We start from the raw sequence: 21,217 nt of genomic DNA on the forward strand, positions 1-21,217 counted from the left end.
GACTTTGACTTTGTCCTCTGTCGCTGATAAACACTGATGTGAGCATGCTCAGTGGGAGAACAGTTCTGACCCATTGTTTGGGCCACTCCTTGTGTGAACTCCAGCTGGGCTTTTATTTTAATGACTTCGGCTGCTCTTTCTCACAGTGATGAATGTGAACCAGACATTATTGCTCTTGCAATTATTCTTATGACTGTGGGCTGTTGTTCTACCTGCTCTCTGTCCCTGATATGAGAACCGACCGAGCTGAAATGAATTCCAAGCTGACGGCAAAACATTTTTGGCAGACGACTTATTCTGCAAGACTGATCTCCAGAGCTGAGCTAATAACTAGGATCATCATGTGTCCCCTTTCGTTTGGTTTCTATGGTAACTGTCACACGGTCCCATCACTCTTTGTGTTTCTTATCTCAGACAATGTTCTCCTGTTTATTAATTTTACTTTCATTGAAACCTATACACTACATTTCTGTGTAGCCTTTAGTTGAACCTCCACGTTTGAATGACACCACTGATGTTCTGAAATATGCTGTCAGAATGTGAAATATCAGAATCAGAATACTTTTATTGATCCCGGAGGAACTTAGAAATAATAAGTTAAGACTATGCAGTGATAGAAATGCAATAGAAACAATAAAATGTTGACAATGATGCACTCTATATTGCCACAGGAAGGAAATACCTTCTATGGCGTTCAGTTTAAAAAAAAAAAAAAAGGGGGGGGGGGTCTCAGTCTGTTTATCCGTGCCCCTGATATGATCCTGATATGCTCATATTAAATATGAGCTGAGGCTTACTGTTCTCCTCCTTGGCACTCGGAGCTCCTCATCCTACTCTGACTTTACAGCATCTGTCAGGAGGAGAAAGCCCTCTAGATTTATCATTCCTCTCCTCACTCACATTTCAGACAGATATGCCGGTCGAACAGCTCCGTCTCCGTCTCCATTCTCTGAGTTTGCACAGAGTGGCATGTTTCTGCACAGCAGAAAGTTTGCAGCAAAGAGAAGTAATCTCACATTCCCAACATGGCAGCAACTCACCCATAACTGTGAGGCCAGACTAAAAGCCCTCCTGCTGGAGTCACTCTTTGGTTCAAAGTGGCCCAATTCTGCGTTTCTCTCAGTAATCTCTTATGTCCACCAGCAATTCAGCTAAAAGAAGTGCAGACAAAATGAAGTTGCTTTATGTGGCTCTAGATTAGATATATATCTTGATTCATGGCCATGCGGTTTGTTGCGTGTGCCCAGCGCCGTCATCATCAGCCAAGAATGACAATGTGGCAAGGAAAAATGACAAAACGAATGCTGATCACAAGCTGTCCACCAGTTGCTGGTGTTTGCCAACCCTTTTTGAATGTCACTGGTAAGTGCGAGGGTCCAAATAGGAGTCTGGATTTGCCTGATTGAAATGGTTGGATTTTTACAGATGCATGTATTAGCACAGGGCTGGGGCTTTGATTGAGGATTGAGGTTTGAATGAACTGACGGGGAATGTGTGGGTCTCGATGGAGGAATGTCCTCTGCTGAGGGACATTCTAGTGGCCTTTGGGTCCCAGGAGGTGGATTTGAACCCACAGCTTTCCCTTCCAAGAAAGGAATTCAAAGACACTTTAAATAAATATTAACAGAAATAAGCAAACTTTGACCAAGGAAACATTAGCTCTAATAAAAAAGGTCATAATTAGTTAACCATCTACTCCCATAAATCTGATGGGAAGTCAAACATATTTATTTTCTCGTGACAGTTATTTAGGTTATTGATCTTATTGCCCCTATAGTCAAATGTATTTGGCATTGTTTTATCATTTTATTCTTGGTTGTTTACGTGGTCGAAATAAATAAATAAATAAATAAATAAATAAATAAATAAATAAATAAATAAATAAATAAAATAAATCGTAGGGCAACAGACGCGGTTTGATTGACACTTGGTTCTCAATGGGAGGGATTCCTCTTCACAGACCTGCTAAGTCCCGCCTCGCGGTGTGACTCCCGGCTGGTGACTTGAGACTATAAAATGAAGGAACTTAGCGCCACCGGGAGACACTTCGCATTTAGAGTTCACTCTGTGAGCTCTTTGAAAGGTCTGGGAGTCAGCCCAACGCACCACAGCAGCTGAGAGAGAGAGAGAGAGAGAGAAAGAGAGAGAGAGAGAGAGAGAGAGAGAGACCTCCTCGAGGCTTCATCAAGCCGCCGGGTCGGGACTCGGGACTCCTCCAGCGGCAGAGCCATGGCAGGAGACGGGTCCGAGCAGCGGGCGCTGCAGTACGAACAGACTCTGGTGAGTCCGACCGGAACTTTGTCCACTGCTCGCACAGGAAGCTGGTTTCCGTCCGACACGGACACGGACCTGTGCAGCGCTTTCATTGGCTGCGTGCCGCGCACACATCTGGGACAAGCTAATGGGGGGGTAGCAGGCAGGCAGGCGGCGATATGTGACTGGTGGTAAAAAAAAAAAATAAAGTTGCTATTTGATTGGAATAAATGCGTGTTGACGTCATCATATGTGTGCCGAATTAAAGAGGGTGTATTTTTGGTTCGGGAAGTTTCTAAAGAATGCGTGTTTTGGCCCACAAATTAGGGGTGAAGTTAAAAACGTTAGTTTTCCGGACGGGGTTCTGCGTCCAGTGGACTCGCGTGAGCGTGGCTGCGGTTTGTTGCCGTGCGCCGGCCCGCGCGTGCGCGTGCGGACATAAGTAAACTGACTGAACACCAACACAAGCTGATAAACCTTTTATGAACGCAGTTTATTAATGAGGCTGAGTGACTGCAGAAACATCTGCGTGTTGCTCCCATGTTGCAGGTAATGCTGTTTACTGGCCGAACTCCGCTGCCAAACGTCCACATTGTTCACTAAAAGTCGCGTGGGTCACCGAAAACGCATATTTATAGATTACTATATACCAGCTATGAATTCCAAAGATATGATGATAAATTCGGTGTGAAAAAGAATTAAAATTTTTGTATGACTTGGTGCTTAATGGATTAGCTGAATGCACAATTCTCTAAGCCCCCAAGTGTTTTATTTTGATTTTTTTTGGACATGTGCATATTTCTCTCTAGCAAATTAGATTCCCCCCCCCCCCCCCTCACCTTTATTTGATTGGCATTTTGCTTAATATCAGCAGCTGGATCAATAATTTGTCCGATTATTTGAACCCATCTTGAACCACCACATGCAATAGCGTGATATCATGCACACACAGAGACAGCACCGTATTGACTGGGGTTACTGTAGGTGTCAGAAGCTCACTGTGTGTGTGTGTGTGTGTGTGTGTAGGCTGCATTGTAATCAGCCTACCGTTACACAACAATGCATCAATTCACTGCTGCTTCAGCTGCATCCTCGGTGCAGGGGAACGCTGGTTGTGTTCATGTACATGCATAATGTGATGTAAAATGAGATGCATCTAACAGTGCAGTGTGTGTGTGTGTGTGTCTGCAACCATACCTGCAAAAATGTATGTGGGGTCTGCAGCTCTAAACGGTGGTCAAATTTGAGCTTGTAAATTACTATATGCTCCTGAAGGTGTTGTTGTTGTTGTTGTTGTGAGTCCTTGGTGGTTTGTGCACACCTACAGAAGATGAACCCATGGATGAAACTAGACCTGTTTTATACAGCAGGGGGCTCTCAAACGTCAAAGTCAACGGTAACCTCCACTCAGAATCCGCAATACATTGCACAACATGCAATTCAAAAGTGAGGGATAGTAAAATAGAATGAAAAGAAGTGATCCTATAAATCATTTTGCTTCCAATAAAGGAGCTTTATACTGTAGAAGCTGCTTTGAGGAGCATGGATTTATGGCGTGTCCCCCTCGGGGTGATTAAAGATGGACTGTGCATCCGGTGACTCCCACAGAGTGCCCAGTTAAACTTCTCCGGACACGCTCCTGTTGGGCCCAAAGAGTCCTCTCGATCTGAACAGACCGGTTTGACTCATTCAGCGGCAACGAGGCTTTAACTAAAACAGATAAATAAAAGAGCACGACTGTAACACTTTTCTGAGGCCTCCGTTTCCTTTTGTAAAGACTCGCTCCCACCCTGCCTTCTGCGTTCTGTTAATCTGTGCGAGTGTTTGTGTGAGCGATTACACAACGTGTACATCCTGCTGATTCAGCGCTGGACGAGCCGCCACCCCGGTTAGGGGGGGGGGTCTCTTGCTCGGCCCTCTGGCGCCACAAGGAACGTGCGAGCGCCTATTTCTTCAATGGAACACAACCCTGTGTGATTGTCGCACCTCTCTCCTCTCTGCTTGGATGAACTCTAACCTGAAAGCACATGCATGCATTCAAATACAACTAGCTACAGGATGATCTTAAACCCCACTAATATAAATGGGAGCTGTGTGCCCCCCTGTCCTCACTGTGGGTTGTAGTAACATGGTGTCTTTGTGTGTTGTTGGCAGTCAGGGTGGTTTGTGTGGGTTTGTTGTGGGCAGCGGATGCACAAAGAGGCCTGTGTAGTTTGTCTGTGAGAGAAACTGAAGAGCCGGAGGCTCCATCCACTAAATAAAACCACCTCGATGTGTTATTATCCTCTTGGGGCTTATTGTTTTGGCCATCATTGAAACTGTTTCAGGAGCTACTTTCGGGACGAGAAGATAAGAGGGAATGACGTGCAATTATTGGCAGCTGCAGCGAAAGCGCAGGTCGATTTTAAAATCTTTCCTTCAAACGACGAGCTCCGATTGGAGCCGGCGTGTTTTCACCAATAAACCTGCGGCGGCTTGGCGCTGGTTGAAGGGCAACAATCGGATGAATTGGTGATCGATCGGTGCTTATCTGACTTATGCTGAACCTAGATTTTCCAAAGCATCAACATGTTATTTTTATTACCATTATTATTGCTATTATGGAGCAAAAAAACATTAGTGCGCATATTTTATTCTACAGAGACACGTGATGTCCAAGCGGACCTTGCCGGCGCCACCTGATGATATTTCCGATCGATGATATTAATCTCAATTCCAGAATAATTTTTAGGGTCTTTTGTGATTTGAAGAAAAACAATCTTTATTTTATTTTATTTCTATTTTTATTCGCGCTGTGAATTAAACCTCACAAAAACACGAAGCTTGTTTTAAGTCACCTGAAAGTTTCTGAGATCTTACAAAGAACACGTGATGCCTGATCAAAGGTGGCACTGTGGACTCGGGAACGGCTGGCGGGCTTTGGGGCGTCGTGAAATAAAAAGCTGTTTCATTTAGTCTGTTTGTTCTGAGTGCAACATTTATTTATTTTTGCGGTATCGTGCCGTGTCATTTAAGGTTACTGTCTTCGGTCAGCTGAGTCTTCCGCTCCAGGGGCATCCACAGAAATAGGAAGAAGCGCTCTAAGCGTAAAGACCACGGGTCTAACATCCAAATGCAACGCCTGTGCTGCGAAATGATGATCTGATGGGATGCACGGCACTAAAAGCTGAACCGGAATCAGTTTTAAAGCTGATTTTTAAAGTCACTGTTTGCTGGACAAGCTCCCATGTTTATGTAACATGGTGCCATCATGTCATTAAATAATAAACGGGCCTTCTGGTGAGCAAAGGTAAAGTGTTATTAGCTTTTTAAGTCGCCTTGCTTGTGAGTCATTCACAAGTGAGAGTGACTAATAATAACTAATAGCACAGCGTGCGACTATTGAAAAGTGACGCTGCAGGCGAGCAACGCTCCACTTTACAAGAACGCCACGGAAAGATTTTTAACACCATTTTGAACGTGGAAATCCATTTTCCCTTCAAAGCTCAGAGAGAACATGCTGATCAGTTCCGTCTATCTATAATTGGTTTTGAGGTGGTGAACCGGTCGCCTTCTTTAGCTGGGAATGACGGAGCTGGAATCACAAGGTTCTGTCGACACCAGTGGAATCTTCACTTCTGCTTCTCCATCCGATTCTTTAAATCATTGCTTTAGTAATTCCTGATATTTTTGCTGTCTATGCAACAAACCTGCTGTCATTCTTCTTGTACTGCTGACTGTGAAAACCGTTCATGCCATGCTAACGTTCGCCCGTTAGTCATTTTCTACCGCTGGCTGGATATAGGGACGTCGTGCACGAATGACGAAGTCGTTTGTTATTTGTGGAACAAAACATTAGCTAAGCCTACCTCATGTCTCCGCATGATATTTGCTCTTGGTAAATTGATGTTATACTTAGTGGGGAAGTAGAAGTAGAATTAAAAAAAACAAAGGTTTTACTGGAGTTATATGTGGTTATGCATCAAAAGATAGTTTCGCATGTAGCCAATGTCTCCATTGACTTGAAATGACGACAATCTTTCAGATGATTGTCTGTTTCCTTTTACGCCACATCCAAAAACGGTTCAAGATATGTTGTGCCGAGAATATATTGATTTGTGAGTCACAAAATTCACTAAGAACATTCTTTATTCTCCTCATATGGAACTTTTAGAAGAGGAAAAGCTTCTGAAATGTTTATTCTAAGAACTAGAAGAGAATAGTGTCTCTACGCTCGGATTTCTGGCTTCAGAGGGTGCGACAGAATCAAGTACTGAATATCGCAAATGTTTGACTTTTATGTCAAACCAGTTTCAATTTATTTTTCTTTTTTAAATGTCACTTTTTTTTTTGACCCCACAGCCTCTCTTTGCTTCTCTAAGTGGTTTTCAGGAAAGGGATTGTGAATGGCATGTTTAAAAACAAACAAGTACACAAATAAATAAATGCATAAATAAATACTGCTAAAATAGGATAACACATTTACTTTAATAACTGTTAATGTACCCGGGCAGCCGACCCAGCTAACATCCATTTTTTTTTGTGTGTGTGTGTGTGTGGGGGGGGGGGGCTAATTTGTAACCCTGTGTGGTAATAAGGCTTCAAGGCCGAGCCGAGTCCCCCCCCCCCCCCCCCTTGCTTTCAGTCCCAGTGGAAATTTCCCTTTTTCTTTTCCTGTCCACTCTTTTCTTTTGCTATCCCTCCATCACGCTTTTATTGGTTGCGGGACAGGTCAACAGCTCCTTGACACTTGCTTTCAGTGTTGTGAAAGGTCTGCTTGCGTAACATTTGTTCAAAGCTAAGGCGTGAATGCCCGGCTGTAGATAAAGCATCAAGAGCTTCGAACGGCATTTCTCCGTTTGTCACACAACGTTAGCGGCCGAATCACTTCTATTTACCGTCCTAACCGCGAAGGATCTCACAGGTCAAGAGGGGCCGATCTTTGCACAAGAGCAAAAAGGATTTATCCTCCTTAACACAAGACAGACGACGTGTCGACTCTGTTAGTGAAAGCAAAGGAATTCTTGTGAAACTGACTTTTTTGCTCAGAGATCTGTTGATCGTAAGAGATGAAAGGAAGGAGGAGGAGCATAAACCCGAGAGGTCAACAGATGGGGAGGGTTCCAAGTGCCGAGGGGTTGCCTCGTGGTTGGCGCCGTACGGTTGCATCTTCATCCTCGTGTTTTCGTTTTAATCCAACAAATCTCAAATTCATGGTCAAAGTGCTTCAAGTTACTGGACTCGCTCACTATTTAGGATCCAAGGACAAATATGTTGTACAGATGTGAAATGTAGCTTTCTAAGTTAGACGCAAGAACAGACAACAGGTAATGTTTTGAATTAAAAAAAAAAAAGTAATTGCTACAACTTGGTGAAGGAAAGATAACACAAGTTTGTGGACTGACTCGGTGTCATCGCTAGTTTTAGCTGCTCCTTTTGTTCCCATCTCTGTTCTCCACTATGTCAGATGAATTGTGTCATGTCACAAGATCACACACACACACACACAGGTGAAATATTCTTCTACTTGGCTTCACAATCTCTTGCCACCCAGTCCAGACAAGTTCATCCTCACTATCTACTTCTGGATTCTTTCACACTGTGACTTGGCTGGAGTCTGAAAAGACGAAGCTGATGTTGAGGTTTCTCATGCAAGGTCACGGTGTGCCTCCATAGCGACGCCTCTGAGCTGTAAACCCATTGGAACGCTGTAGAATAAGAGCTCTGATGTAGATTTAATCTTCACCTCCATGTTTGAGTTGTATCCTTTATTGTTCATTTCAGTCTCTTAAAGAGCTTTGCTGCAAGAATCTATTAAGAACTTCTACAGACGCCCTCCTCGGCTCTGTGCCGTCATTAACAGGCTCTCTCCGTTCGCCAAGTTAAACTCCGAGTGTTGTGTGGCCTTGTGTGTGTGTGTGTGTCGGATGGACACACACTTGCCGTGTAAAACGCATCTTGCTTTTTAGCTGTTGGACTCTGACGTACATTGCTTCAGGATACTCCTTTTGCGTTTGTCCATTTTGCTCCGTGTTTCTGCAAACAGATTCTACAGCATCACCCCCCCCCCTCCACGTCCACAGCGCAACATGCACCATCTGAAGATGCACATTAAGTAAACACACTCTGCACGTTGGGTCCCAGTCGCTGTACTGGTGTGTGACTGGATTTTAAACTGGTTTGTTCTGGAGTTGCGCCACCTTTTCCCTCTTCTTCCCCGCCACAATCATTCCTTGTATGTATTTTATTTTCCTTTTGCTTCTCTGTTCTTATTTCAGTCAACAGATGAATTTAAAGAACACGAGCCCCCCCCCCCCCCCGCAGAAAGGAAGGTCTGTTTTACGGTGATTAGAAATAAATTTTCCTCAATCGCCATTGTTTCTTTCTTTTTATATAACATGGAATGAGAAGCCAACAAGGGGATCAGAGTAGAATGTACACATGAAGCGATCACAGTGACCTCATTGAACCCGCTCAGAGCAGCGTTCTGACTCGAGCGAAGCCCGGCGTTAGTCGTCATGTCTGACTGATGCAACCAGCGACCTCTACCAGGAGCAGGCTGTAAGCGGATGATGTAAATGTTCTCGGCGATATCGTTTACCCATCTCTGACCTTGGGCTGTGATGCCGTGAGAACACGTTTGACAGCTCTTGTTTGCCGCCCACACACACACACACTGTCATTCCTCTCCTCCATCTCTTAGACGAGACTCTTCGTGAGAGATTATCGAACCTCCAGCCTTTTTATTACATCTGATTGGGGGGGGGGGACTTCTGCACCTCGAGCTTTCACTTCCCTCTTACATTTTCTCCAAACACAAATCCACAATGTTTGGACTCAGTAGATCTAGAATAAAAGGTCTGGCTTTACTTTTCACATTTCACCTGTCTTTCTTTCGAGGACCCCATCAGTGTTGCTCATGTTCATTTTGGTTACTGGACACAGCAATTCTACTAAATTAAAGCAGCCTAGGAAGTTTTAAATTGCTGCTGTTGAAGGTCGAATGTTTTCTGTTCTGACACTGGAGGATGACATCATCTGTTTCCAAAACAATAAAACATCATCATCGGAATAATTCAAGTGTTGTGTGTGTCTGTGTGTACTGTGTGATGTATTACTTGGTAAAGGTTGTCTGGGGCTTGGGGCTCTGGGGCTTGGGGCTTTGCTTCACTACATCCATGTGAAACAGGATCAATGGCTGTTATTTTTAGCTTTAGTTAGTTAGTTAGTTAGTCAGCCAGTCTAAGGCTGCGTACAGGCAGCAAGGCTTAATGCTCAATTCAGATTTATTTTGTGTGAAATCCAATTTTTCTTTTTTCTTTTTTGCGAGTTAGTTCACATTTCCAATTAAGTGCGACTTGTATGCGATCTCCTGTCCAAATCGGCATCTCTGGAATGCATCTTTTTTCAGACATCTTTGATCGTTTCTGCCATTCAGTGCTTCATTAGTTAAAGATTGACGCCAGTAGGACAATAAGCGGATGAACTGTTACGTAAGAGCAGATCAGAACATCTCATCGCTGAATAACACTGCTGGTGGATAATTAATGAATATGTGAGGGGATATCAACGTTTGCATTTATTTAGACACATGCTTTCATAAGTAGCGATGAAATAAGATCGTGATCTGCGGTCACTTGTATTGTTCTGTTTGGAACTGTTTTACCTGTGTTTACACGCATGAATGTATCAAGTCTGACTTCTCATAATGTTATTTTAACATGAAATAAAGGTACCAAGAATCCAAAGTACAAGAAAAACAATGCAAGAGTCTATGAATTTGAGAAAGGCGGTTACAGAAATGGTTGTGAGAGATTTATAGTGAAACAATCAAAATAATGTAATGACTAACCGGCTGTTTCCGACTGGTTTTTCACAGACATACACACACCCACCCTTTGAACCCTATGAAATTAACCCAGTGGGGGGGTGGGGGGGGTGGGACGGAGTGTGTGTCAGCTTGTCGGTGAGCTACATTGATCACTACCAAGCCTGTCTACAAGTTCTCAACTGGCCACTTCACTACCTGCACACACTCACACATGCAAATTAAGGTAAAATAATTGCGTGTTCAGTGACTGTCATTAAATCAATAATACTCAAACGTGTATATGTGTGTCTGCATTGTCGGCGCAGGCAGTAATTAATTACTCACACACACCTCAGGAACATCAGCCATGCAAACAGCGGTGGCCTGCGTGTGTTGTAAATCACAAATGATTGATTAAATCATGCAAAAAAAGTGTGTCTGTGTGTGTGTGCACAGTTAACCAGTGACACCCACTTGCTTTAAGACAAATGGGGTGTCATTAGCCTTAAATTAATTATAACACGCCCTGCATCACCTCCCTCTCACTCCCATTCTTTCTCTTTTCTCGTTGGATCAGTGGTACTCTGCACATAGAGACAGCAGCACAGCGTCAGACAAATGTGTAGCAGGTGGAGGTGTGTAATACAGGGAGAATATAATGGCACTGAATACAGAAGGTTGCATTTCAAATAAATATACTTTAATCTTCTCATTTGATTTGAATGAGGAGCTGAAGCGCAAAGAGCATACGAAGCTACTCGGCTCTGATGGAAGAGATGATTTTACGATGGAAATCCAGACCTTCATCTGGACTTGGTAGATGTATTGTTTGGCGGAGATATTTTTTCATTTTTTGCTCCTGCAAGGTTAAGAATGAGCGTGCATGAGTGAGATAAGAAACCCTGATCAGGACAAACTGGCTTTTTCTTGCTTTCTTGTTCGGACTTTGTTAAATCCATTAGTCTTGGTCATCAATGACACAGCTCTTAAAACCCTCCTTGTTACCAGCGTACAAGTCAAGCACACGTGTACACACACACACACACACACACACACACACACACACACGTAGATATAGCATTAAGCACCACATGTTCGCTGTAAAGGCTCAACTTAAACTTAAGGAAAGAAGCTGAAACATTAAAGTCACTTCTCTCATAATAAGGTCACGGTGGACCCACTTATGGGAAAACAACTGTTCTAGCTTAAGACTTTTATGAAGGACTGATCTTCATAAAAGGCGAGTGAGTGTGTGACGCAGCTTGGACTACCTTGAAGAGGGAGCAGACCGGAGCGCTCCTCTGCTTCCTGTCCCTCGCACTGGAAATCCATCACATAAAATTGTAATGAAGAAGAAAGCCGTCGTGCCCTTTTGTTCCTTCTGTAATATCCTCTAGTCTCGTTAGAATCCGCAAGTGGCTCCTTAGCGCGCCGCCTTTTAACAGTCACCTGGCCAACTGGCGACGCAGATTCAGAAGTTAATCCATTAAAACAACTAAAAGTCATCTGTGTTGTGTGTTTGTGGCTTATGCCTTGTTTGTTTTTGTTCGTGCACTATGTGAACGTTGGCACGATGGGGCACGACTCCCATCTCTGTTTCAATTTCAATTAACTCTTCTTTAACGCATGATTTCCTGCGAGACCCTGATTTAACAGCCCGTTTATCCAAAGCTGCTTTTTGTTTTTTTACTCTGGAGCAAATACACAACCTCATATCACACAATTTAAAACGGTCACACAGTTTAGGCTATACCTGAACACAATGAATAGATTCATGCAAAAATAATCCCTCTCAATCACCACATGTGGACTTGCTGAAAGTGCAAACTTTCTGCATCAATGTGATGAAAGTTTCTCTTTGCTTTCTCCAAGGATCACAGGAAAGTGACGAGGTCGAGTCCTGAGCGTCCCACAATAATCTGAATGCAAATGAATCCCCCAGTAATGACCCTTAAATTTAAGAACTGACGAAGGAGAAATCGGGGAGAACACACGAGGGCCTCATCTGTTTAGTTTTTATTTTACATTTCCTCTCTTTGATGCTGTAATTTCCCTTTTTCTTTTCATTCTTCCTAATTTTTTTAAAAGCTCTTGTTTTTCGTTGCACCTCAGACACTTCCTCTTCTGTTTCTCAATCTCATGTTGCTGTTTCTCTCACGCTCCTCTCTTCTCCTTTGCTGTCTTCTTTACCTTAGATTTTTTCATTTTCTTTTACCCCCTCATCTTCCTGCTTGTTCTTCATCTTCACCTTCATTCCTCCTGTATTTACTATCGTAACAGAATTAATTCACCAGTTAATCATCATTTTATTATTATTAGTCCAGAATATAGCGTGCCTTTCTGATTTTCTCTCTCTCTCACACACACACTAGATAAAAGTAACTGTCTGTGTGAGACCTTATTCTATTATTCACCCCCTCACCTGGGTATGTGTCCTTCTTTCTCATGCTCTGTGTTTGTCTTCGCTCTCTGTGGAGCTCTGTTGATGTTATGACTCACATTTCTCTCGCTCTCTCTTCATAATGTTTTCTAATGCTCTCTCTCCACCTGGACAATTTTCTTTCATTGAGTTGGCTTCTCGTTCTCTCCATCCTTTCTGTCACTTGTTTCCCTCTGGGCTTGTGTGGCTGGACGCTTTCTCAGGACACTTATTGTCACAGCTGTGTTTTCCCTGTCAGATGTCAATGATGAGTTTGTTGAACAGCGTGTCCTCAGCCTGTGTGTGTGTGTGTGTGTGTGTTTTGTGGCCAGTACAGGGCAGTGCCACGCCAGTGCCTTCCCACATCCTGACGATGCTCATGTGAGACAGAAAACGGACAAGAGAGAGAGACAAACACTGGCGAACATTGTTCAGACGTCTTCTCTCCCTCTTTTCCTCCCTCAGTCTCGCTCATTCCTTCACTGGGACTTCATTGTCTGTGATGTTACTGTCGACTCCCGTCATGAACGGTGTTGGACATGAACAAGATGTCGTTTCCCTCCGTGCTGCATCATTGATATCGCTGAAAAAGTATTTTTAGTAAATAATAATTAACTGCATGCTCAGACAAACACAATTACATGTTGCACAGCACACACAAAAATGGCATTAAAGATACATAAAAATAAAAGAAACAAATGAATTTGGATGGGTTGATATTAAAATTCATCAATAGAATTACTGACATGCAAAAGTTCAGGATGAAACACTTTTATTAAGGCGTCTGCTCGACGGCTTTTATTACCTCTAGCATGAGATTCTTAAAGCGATTAATACAGTAATCCACAAAGATTTGTCGATGATGAAAAATATTTTATGAGTTTCGTCTAGGTCTGTTTTCTTTTTGAAGATTGCTCCGTGAGAAATCTCCAGCAGCATTGTGGCAGATGATGGCATCCCGTCAGATCAAATAAACGGCTGATGATGAGATGAGACTTAAAATTATTTGTATGTGCGGCAGCTAAGATGCTCCTTCTGCTTTTATAAATCTGACATTATCTTTAGTTTCACTTCCTAAAATCTGATCTAAATTCAGTTGGGACACTTGAGGAAATGTGTGTGTGTGTGTGTGTGCATGTGTGTGCGGGATGGTTGGTCGGTTGGTTAAAAACTAGAATGGAAGGAAAGAAACTTCATGTGTCCAACAGCGCTATGGCAATTAAACGTCTTCATTTTGCACCTCTCAAACGATTTGAATGTCCCTCAAGGTTCATGTGACTGTAAACTTAATCTGCCTTCTAAGTCGTCGTAGCACATTGGACTTAATATATTCATTTAGCAGGAGTTCAGAAATGCAATTTATATGGATATTTTTCTTTTTCTTGCATAGTTTTAGATGTGCTTGCACTTTAGTGCGTGTGTGTGTCGGTGTGCATTTATTCACTGCATTTCCTTTCTCTCAAACTTTAGACAGGTGAGACAGTTCTGTCATTAATCAACATCCTTCCATCTTTTCTTCTTTTCCGGACTCCTTCCTCCTCGTATATGCGCAGTTAAAATCTAAATTCAGCTCACGTTGAAGGATGGATTCTGTGTATAGTGCCATACTTGCAACCTTTGCATTTTGACTTTTTGAAGCACCAGTTGTTTTCTGTCACCTTTCCATATATCCTACCCCCCCCCCAGTTACGTATTTGCCCGGCACTGTAGAAAGGGCCAAAGGGGTTGGCATGGCATCCTGGCACAAGCACACAAGATTCCCTATTAGTGCCCCCACGAAAGGCTGTAAAAGCTTTATTTACGGTATGTCCTTCAGCATTTCCCTTCTTTACACTCTTGAATACACTTTTTGGACCTGTTATATGAATGCAGTCCGTGGGGGGGGGGGGGGTCCTGGGCTTAATTTGTTCTACGACTTCTAAGAATCAGAACTAATTGTCCTCTAAAGGACATTAACTCACACTAGAATGTTTTAAGTGCACCGGGAAGTTATACTTTAGTTGTATAAACAGGATATCTAGATCTGTTTAAAGATCTACAAATGTAAATTTTTCAATATAAAAAAAAGAGTTTGAAAATGTCAAGAATTCAAGGGGGGGGGGGGGGGGGGGTGACTCTTCATCCCTGGGGAAAGAACAAAGAGTTCAGTGAGAGGTGATTGGAGGATGAGATAAGTGACGGGTTGCAGAAAATATTCAATGATTGATTTGAGGCAGATTCTGAAATTGGCTGCAAAATATTAATTCATTCAATTGACAATCAATCGTGATATTCACTCTCAGATATTCCAGCATTTGTTGGCACTTCTGAGTAACAGTTGATTCTGTTGAATCAGAAAAGGCAAATTGAAAGACATGAGTATAGTTTTTCTTTTACGTTCATCTAAAATGTAAATTTGATAAATTCAGGCACAAATCTTTGTGGTTATCTTTTGGATGCAGTGACTCGTCTGAAATTGATTCTTCTTCTTGTTGCTGCAGTTTATTCGTGTTGGTGATAATAAGCTTTATTTAAAAAGGGAAAATCGAGGCTTTGCAGTTGACAAAGGTGCTGCTGTGTTCAGAATTCTGTGGACACACACACACAACTTCCAAGGAGTCTAACATTTTTCCAACAAATTCTTTTTATTTATTTTTCTTGGTGTGAAAAAGCTGTTAAATCCCTTCCCCTTCCCAAACAGCCTCTGTCCTCACCCTTTTGTACCTCCGGTCGCCTCACACTCGCTCCTCAAGATTAATCGCACAATGATTCTTTCAAATTCTCTCCTTCCTTCCTTCCCACACCAGTGTGCTGACACACTCGTCCTCGCTCGCACAAAAACACAGCAGGAAAAGGTGTGTGAGATGAACCCCCCCACCCCCCTGCCTGTACCTGTTTTTGTTCGGGTGAATGTTTTTAAAAGGAAGGCCGCCAGACAAGAGAACGCCATCCCATCGGCGTGTTGGGGGTTCATTAGCTAACGGTGGTCTGTGCAGCTCTGGTCATTGAGAGTTGATCGCCTGGACTGGGGAAAACGTTGTTAAATCACAGCGGAAGTAATGTGTAGAGAGGAATGCGTCACCACTTCAAGCATCAATGGTGGTTAAAATTCAATCTACTTGCTTTTAGTCGACTTGCTTGCAGAAACGGGGCACACTTTTGAGGCCCCGTTTCTGACTAAAGCCAACATAATGACAGGCTGTAAACCAGTAATTCCTTTGTTCTGGATGACCCTGCTTGTTTTCTTCTTCCAGTCAGATGCGTGTTTCAAGGGGCTGCGTCTATTTCTGCCCTCTCCTTCTTGGGACTTTTCCGTTTTTGCTGCGTTCGAAGCTTCCTTCCTTAATTGAAACCCGGGGTTGGTGATCATGAGTGTGGCTGAGAGCCACGCAGAGCGGCGGTTGGCATTTGATGTCAGGCACCCCAAACTGCTGCCCAAATGATTTTTTTCTCTCTGTTCCTATTTTAAATATTTACATGATTCTGGTGAAAAAAGAAAAAAAAAAACTTGTCAAAGTCATTCTTTGTCAAATCTGGTTTCATTTTTATTTAATAAAACACATTTTTAATATTGGGAATTCTCAAAAGAAATCTTGCATTTGTGTTTATTGTGTTCAAGTGTGCTTAAACAAAAAGAGTTGGGGATAAAAAAAAACACTTTACTACTTATGCATAGACAAATCAACAGCAGGCAATGAACTGCATCTCGAGCTGTATAATTTGTCTCAAGAAAGGACATTGTCTCTTACCTGGCGTCGGCAGGAATATTCTTCAGTCCAACTTTTTTCGCCTTTTCTAATTTGAATTTTGTCTGGCCACAATATTTAAAAAGTAAACTTGGAATAAAAAACAAATTCCAATGCAGTAGGTACCCTGCAAGGCAAAGCAGCAATCCCGCTCTTGTCGAGAGGAGAAGGGTTGGAGGATGGACAGTGATTCGTGGGATAATGGAGCATGGATTTACAGTTTCCTTTTCTTCATGGGGATGCGCTCTATTCCACATGTAAAGTATCTGAAGTAGTTAAGATGGGAAAACCCCATCCTGCTTTCACAACTGCATGGTCCCCTCTTTGGAGGCGGTACCCCAGATCTCCTGCCTGATAGTGGATTTAAGATGCTGTATAAACAGCAACCAAGCCTTGGCAATGTCATTTAAGGCTTTTAGACTTTTTTTCTTCTTCTAGAAACATTAACAAACCAAAATTCAGGTCCTGCTTGGCTGAAACCTGATCCGTTTATTAAAGTCAATGTCATTGATTTCAGTCTTGATACCAATGGCAGAAATCTCTTTAAAATATTGACTTCCGTCACAAAGTCATTTAATAAATGACTTGTGGACCGGGCCGGTCGGTATCGCTCGGACATGGCAATGAGGCCAGGTCATTCAGGTTGGTGTGCGTCTAAAAATAGCCCGCACGGCATCTTGTTTTATGTGTACGAGGGCACGGCGGGTTAAGTTCTAAGTGCATTTCTTTCATAATCCCTAGTTGAGCATTGTGTGTTTGTGTGCTTGTATGTGTGATATGTAAATACAGTCCTGCGGGCCGTAGGGGCCATGTTCAAAGAACTCCCCTCCCGTCCTGACATGCGTTTCCAACTTGGATGATTCCGCTCATTTGATCATTCAAGCAGAAGAATCAGCAGTTATGTGAGACTTAGAATACAACAGGGAAGGGCCGTGATTGTTCAAGGTCGCACCAGGATGTCACATTCATGCTCGGTGAAATTCTGTTTCACAAACATTTTACATTTGACTGTTGCCATGACCCCCATCCAGAGGCAGCTAAAAGAGGCTTAAGGTCTCCGACTGTTTACTGTGTACACATACTGTAATAATTTGTCTGCTATTTTTAGAAAGACACATTTTGACAGTTCTACCCTCTCGTTTGTTACTTGAAGAAGTGTCCAAATTTTGATAAATTTGTAGAATGGGAATAAAATGGATTTCCGATTGAGGATGACTTTGTTAAAGTATTGTTCTTAGATTACAACAGACGAAGGAAGGATCTCAGAAAACGAGTTCCCTCGTCTGTGTGTTTTGCTCTTTGGTGATAAAGCAGAGTTTTATTCATCAGCACAAAGAAGAGATTCTGGATTCTGGGTCACATTGCAATAATAGAGCTTCACAAATGTTTCCTCAATATCTTCGCTGATTATTGACCGTATTTATGAAATTTGACCGAATTCTATCTGGATCGGATCCAGAATGAGGTCAAGAAAAAAATATTTAATTTTAACATTGAAAACTCAATTTACGGATTCAAAAATCAGTTAAAAATAGACATAAACTCTGATTCACTTTTACTTTTCATGGTTGGTGTATAAAGATACCAAGAACAATTTAGAGCCTTTGGATGATGATCCAGATCACCATGTGGACGGTGTAAATCCAATTTGGAGGGGAATGAGCTGCTTGGTGGTTCTGCTCTGAGTTCTTTTCTAGTTGTGTACTGTTTGAATATATCTGTGTGTGTGTGTGTGTGGGGGGGGGGGTTATGATGGGTTCAAAGTTCAGGCTGAGGTTCCAGCTGTTTGGATCCAGTGAGAAGTGATGCTTTTATTTTGTAATTACTTGCCATTCACCTGCACCAACATTCCCTTTGTGTGTGGAATCAGCATGCACGCACAGACTATAAGCTAATGGCCGCGCTGTGTCCGTTTCCAGATGTATGGCCGGTACACCCAGGATCTTGGGGAGTACGCCAAAGAGGAGGCCGCCCGGCTGAGGGAGAGCGGGCAGAGGCGATCGGTCAGCGAACGGAGCCGGACCCTGGACCTGCTGGAGTACGACAAGGGGCGATGTGCCAAGTGTCGCAGTAAGTTTGCCACCAGCCTCTCGACCCGGGGCTGGTGGCATCTGGCTTCATCAGTGGACCTGTTTTTTGTTTTCGGAAGATTCAATTAAAATTCATGAATCCACATTTTAGAATTAACATTCAACCGTGTCTCAACCACAGTTTCGGTCACCGCATTTCATTAAGAACAAACACTTTCACTGGCAGGTTTAGCTTTGCCAGATGACAAAGATCTCTCCGGGTTCTCTTTCTCTCTGTCTTTCATGACATTATGGGCTGTCGGCGGTGAAGGCGTTCACTCACACAGATCTTCAACTTCTTCCCCTCATTCCACGCATCCCGTTCCTTAACAGTGGCCCCTTTACCTGTGCTGTGATCCGACCAAGGTGCTTAGTTTTTTTTCTTTTTAACGATTCCACAACTTTACCTCATCTTGATGGCGACTTGGGTCGGGATGGATTCTGAGTGGATTCGTTTCCGTGTTTTTCTGACTGACTGGATGGAGACGCTGCTGGAGCCGTCGGACGCTGCCGCGGTCCCTGTACAGTCGTCTTCATCATCTTCTTCTTCCACTTCCACCTGTCCCCTCAGGGGTCGCCACAGCAAACCAACGTTCTCCACTTCACCCTGTCCTTTGCGTCGTCCTCCCCCAACACCAGTCTATTCTATGTAAATGGAGCGCCCTCTGCTGTTGAAAAAACAGAAATCTCCCACTGATAATCCCGAAGCCTGCAGATCTAAACGTGCGTGCCTGTCGCTGGGCGTGTGTCACTTGTGTGTGTGTGTGTGTGTGTGTGTGTGTGTGTGTGTCCTCTGCTTTTATCCCGGAGATGAGCTTTTGTTTCACTGGAGGCTGAGTCAGCCATCTGTCTTCCTTGTCCTCCTTCTACCTCGTGGTGCCAACATTTCAAGTGGCAAGCAGAGGATCTCATCTGGATTGCACTGCAGACACTTTCACACTTTCAGAATCTGCTCTGCTTCAGAAAAATATAAACGCACGGAGGTAAAGTAAATGGGGAAGAAAAATATTTTAAACAGACACACACACATTCCTTTTCATTGCCATGCTGGGTTGGGACTGGAAAGTACGTTATCTCCTTGCTTATATCGGCACAATCTTTCTGTCTGTATCATTGCTCACTCACATGTGCAAACCTCTTCCTTTTAATTTGCTGATGCTGAATGTTGCAGCCAGCAGTGGATTTGTTGCAGCCGAGTAGGAGCCGTCATCATTTTATGTGTGTTTGTGTGTGTGTGTGTGTGCACGAACACATGTGTGGAGACTTAGTCCAGTTGATTAGAGGTTGATATCGGGTTCTGGCATCGTTCATGTTGCACAATAGGAAGCAGGACTGACTGGACAAGCACCACAGTGCAGATGGATTTCATGCCGGCCTGTGTCGATCCAACAAAGCAAACGGTGGTTCTATAGTTTGCTTCATATCAAGAAAAAGAAGATGTCACAAAATTAGCAGTGAGCTACCAGAACGCGGATCTAAAAATCAAACCGTTTATACAGCCCTAGTTTGATTCCTGCGTATAAGTTTCCTTCCCGAGGGCACTAAGCTACTTAATTTTGCTTTATAAATCTAAAGACGGCAATCCTGTGAGGTCATGGAGAGAAGAAAAACAAAGTGAGCTAAAATAACTAATCCTGATAGCCTCACTTGAAGGAATCTCAGCCGCTTTGACTCAATCACGTAAAGCGCAGAAAGCGGTGAAACAATCCCGGAGTCTGTTTCAGTCCCGTTGATGAATTAAAATGCACGACTCGTGTTAACGGCATCCTTTTATTCACCCACCTCTAAAGTCTCTAAAACGGAAACGCCCTTTTGGAATGTATCCATTCAATCTCTGACTTGTAACCGCTGTCTCTTTTGACTTGACTGGTGCTGCCCCTGCAGCTGTGCTCCTCGTTCATCATTTCTTTATGAGCCCAGCGGTGCATTGTCAGCCTGGCCCACTCTGCACTATATCTACCGCTGTGGGAAAAGCTGACTAGGCGTTTCTGTGAGGAAGCGTGCTCCAAACGATTGAGAGGAAATTGTTCCGAATATTAAGAAATTGATATTTATGGAGCTCTGGTTCTCCTTGAAGGCCTCGCTTCACCAAAAATTCAGGACTAATGCTTTTGGTCATTACTACAATCTTGATATGTGAGTCGCGTAATTTGTCCTTTTGTCAATCTTCTGAGTGCAAGTTGAAAAAGGGTCGATGTTAAAGTTGCTCTAATGACTTTCTGACTAAATGCAGCCGTGTGATGCAAATGTTTCTAGGATAAATTGATTGGTTTGGATCAATGTGTAACAGGAGTGTGTTGTGTAATGGCACAACCATTAGCTAAATCCACTTTAACGCTGGCTGATTCTTCTTCTTCTTCAGTTTGGTGCTGTCATCCAGGCTAGAGAACCTTCGTAGGGACGCTGCACCCACAGGACCCCCCCCCCCCCCCCCCGATGGCGACATTGTTAATGAGGGAGGAGACAAATGTCGGTGATGCAAAGTTACAATCATAAATTGAATAAGTTGTTAGCAAGTTGCCCCAATTCTGCTTTCCTGTGAGAGAAGCAAGCCGAAAATAGCCGCTGTTCTTTTCTGCGCTTCCTCAGTGTCGAGTTGTTTGTGTCGTTTTTTTTTTTTTTTTTAGTGAATCGCTGCCTGTTTTTCAGGGTTTTTGAATAATTTACGTCAGCTTACTTACACAGTTTCCTATTGGAAGCTGGCGCCTTATCGCTGCGTCGCCCGGTGGGTTTTCATACCTGCGATGCCTCAAACGCCACGGAGAGGAACAGACGGTGTTTTCGCTGTGGGAAAGCCTGTCATTGTGTCGGCTGGCCAACAGGCTACAGCATTGAGCTTCACAGAAAGCACGTTCAGCAGGACGCTGGGCAGAGAACAGAGTGTGTGTGTGTATGGGTGTGTGTGTGTGTGCGCTCAGGTGTGTATTCTCTGGAGAGGGCATCATCTGTTAACAAAATTTGA

At 43.3% G+C, this 21,217-nt stretch overlaps 1 protein-coding gene across 1 annotated transcript in view; it reads left to right on the forward strand.

Annotated features, from left to right (window-relative positions):
* Window positions 1-2,166: 2,166 nt before the first annotated feature.
* The window catches only part of LOC137912649 (chloride channel protein 2-like), a gene marked incomplete at its 3' end in the record, with an annotated part of 48,871 nt that continues 29,820 nt past the window's right edge, over window positions 2,167-21,217 (forward strand). Inside the window, exons 1-2 of the mRNA XM_068756786.1 lie at window positions 2,167-2,280; window positions 18,106-18,256. Coding sequence (XP_068612887.1) covers window positions 2,230-2,280; window positions 18,106-18,256 — 202 coding nt within the window. The remainder of the gene's footprint in view (window positions 2,281-18,105; window positions 18,257-21,217) is intronic.

The sequence above is a fragment of the Brachionichthys hirsutus genome, unplaced genomic scaffold (genome assembly GCF_040956055.1).
Source record: "Brachionichthys hirsutus isolate HB-005 unplaced genomic scaffold, CSIRO-AGI_Bhir_v1 contig_769, whole genome shotgun sequence".
Classification (NCBI taxonomy): domain Eukaryota; kingdom Metazoa; phylum Chordata; class Actinopteri; order Lophiiformes; family Brachionichthyidae; genus Brachionichthys; species Brachionichthys hirsutus.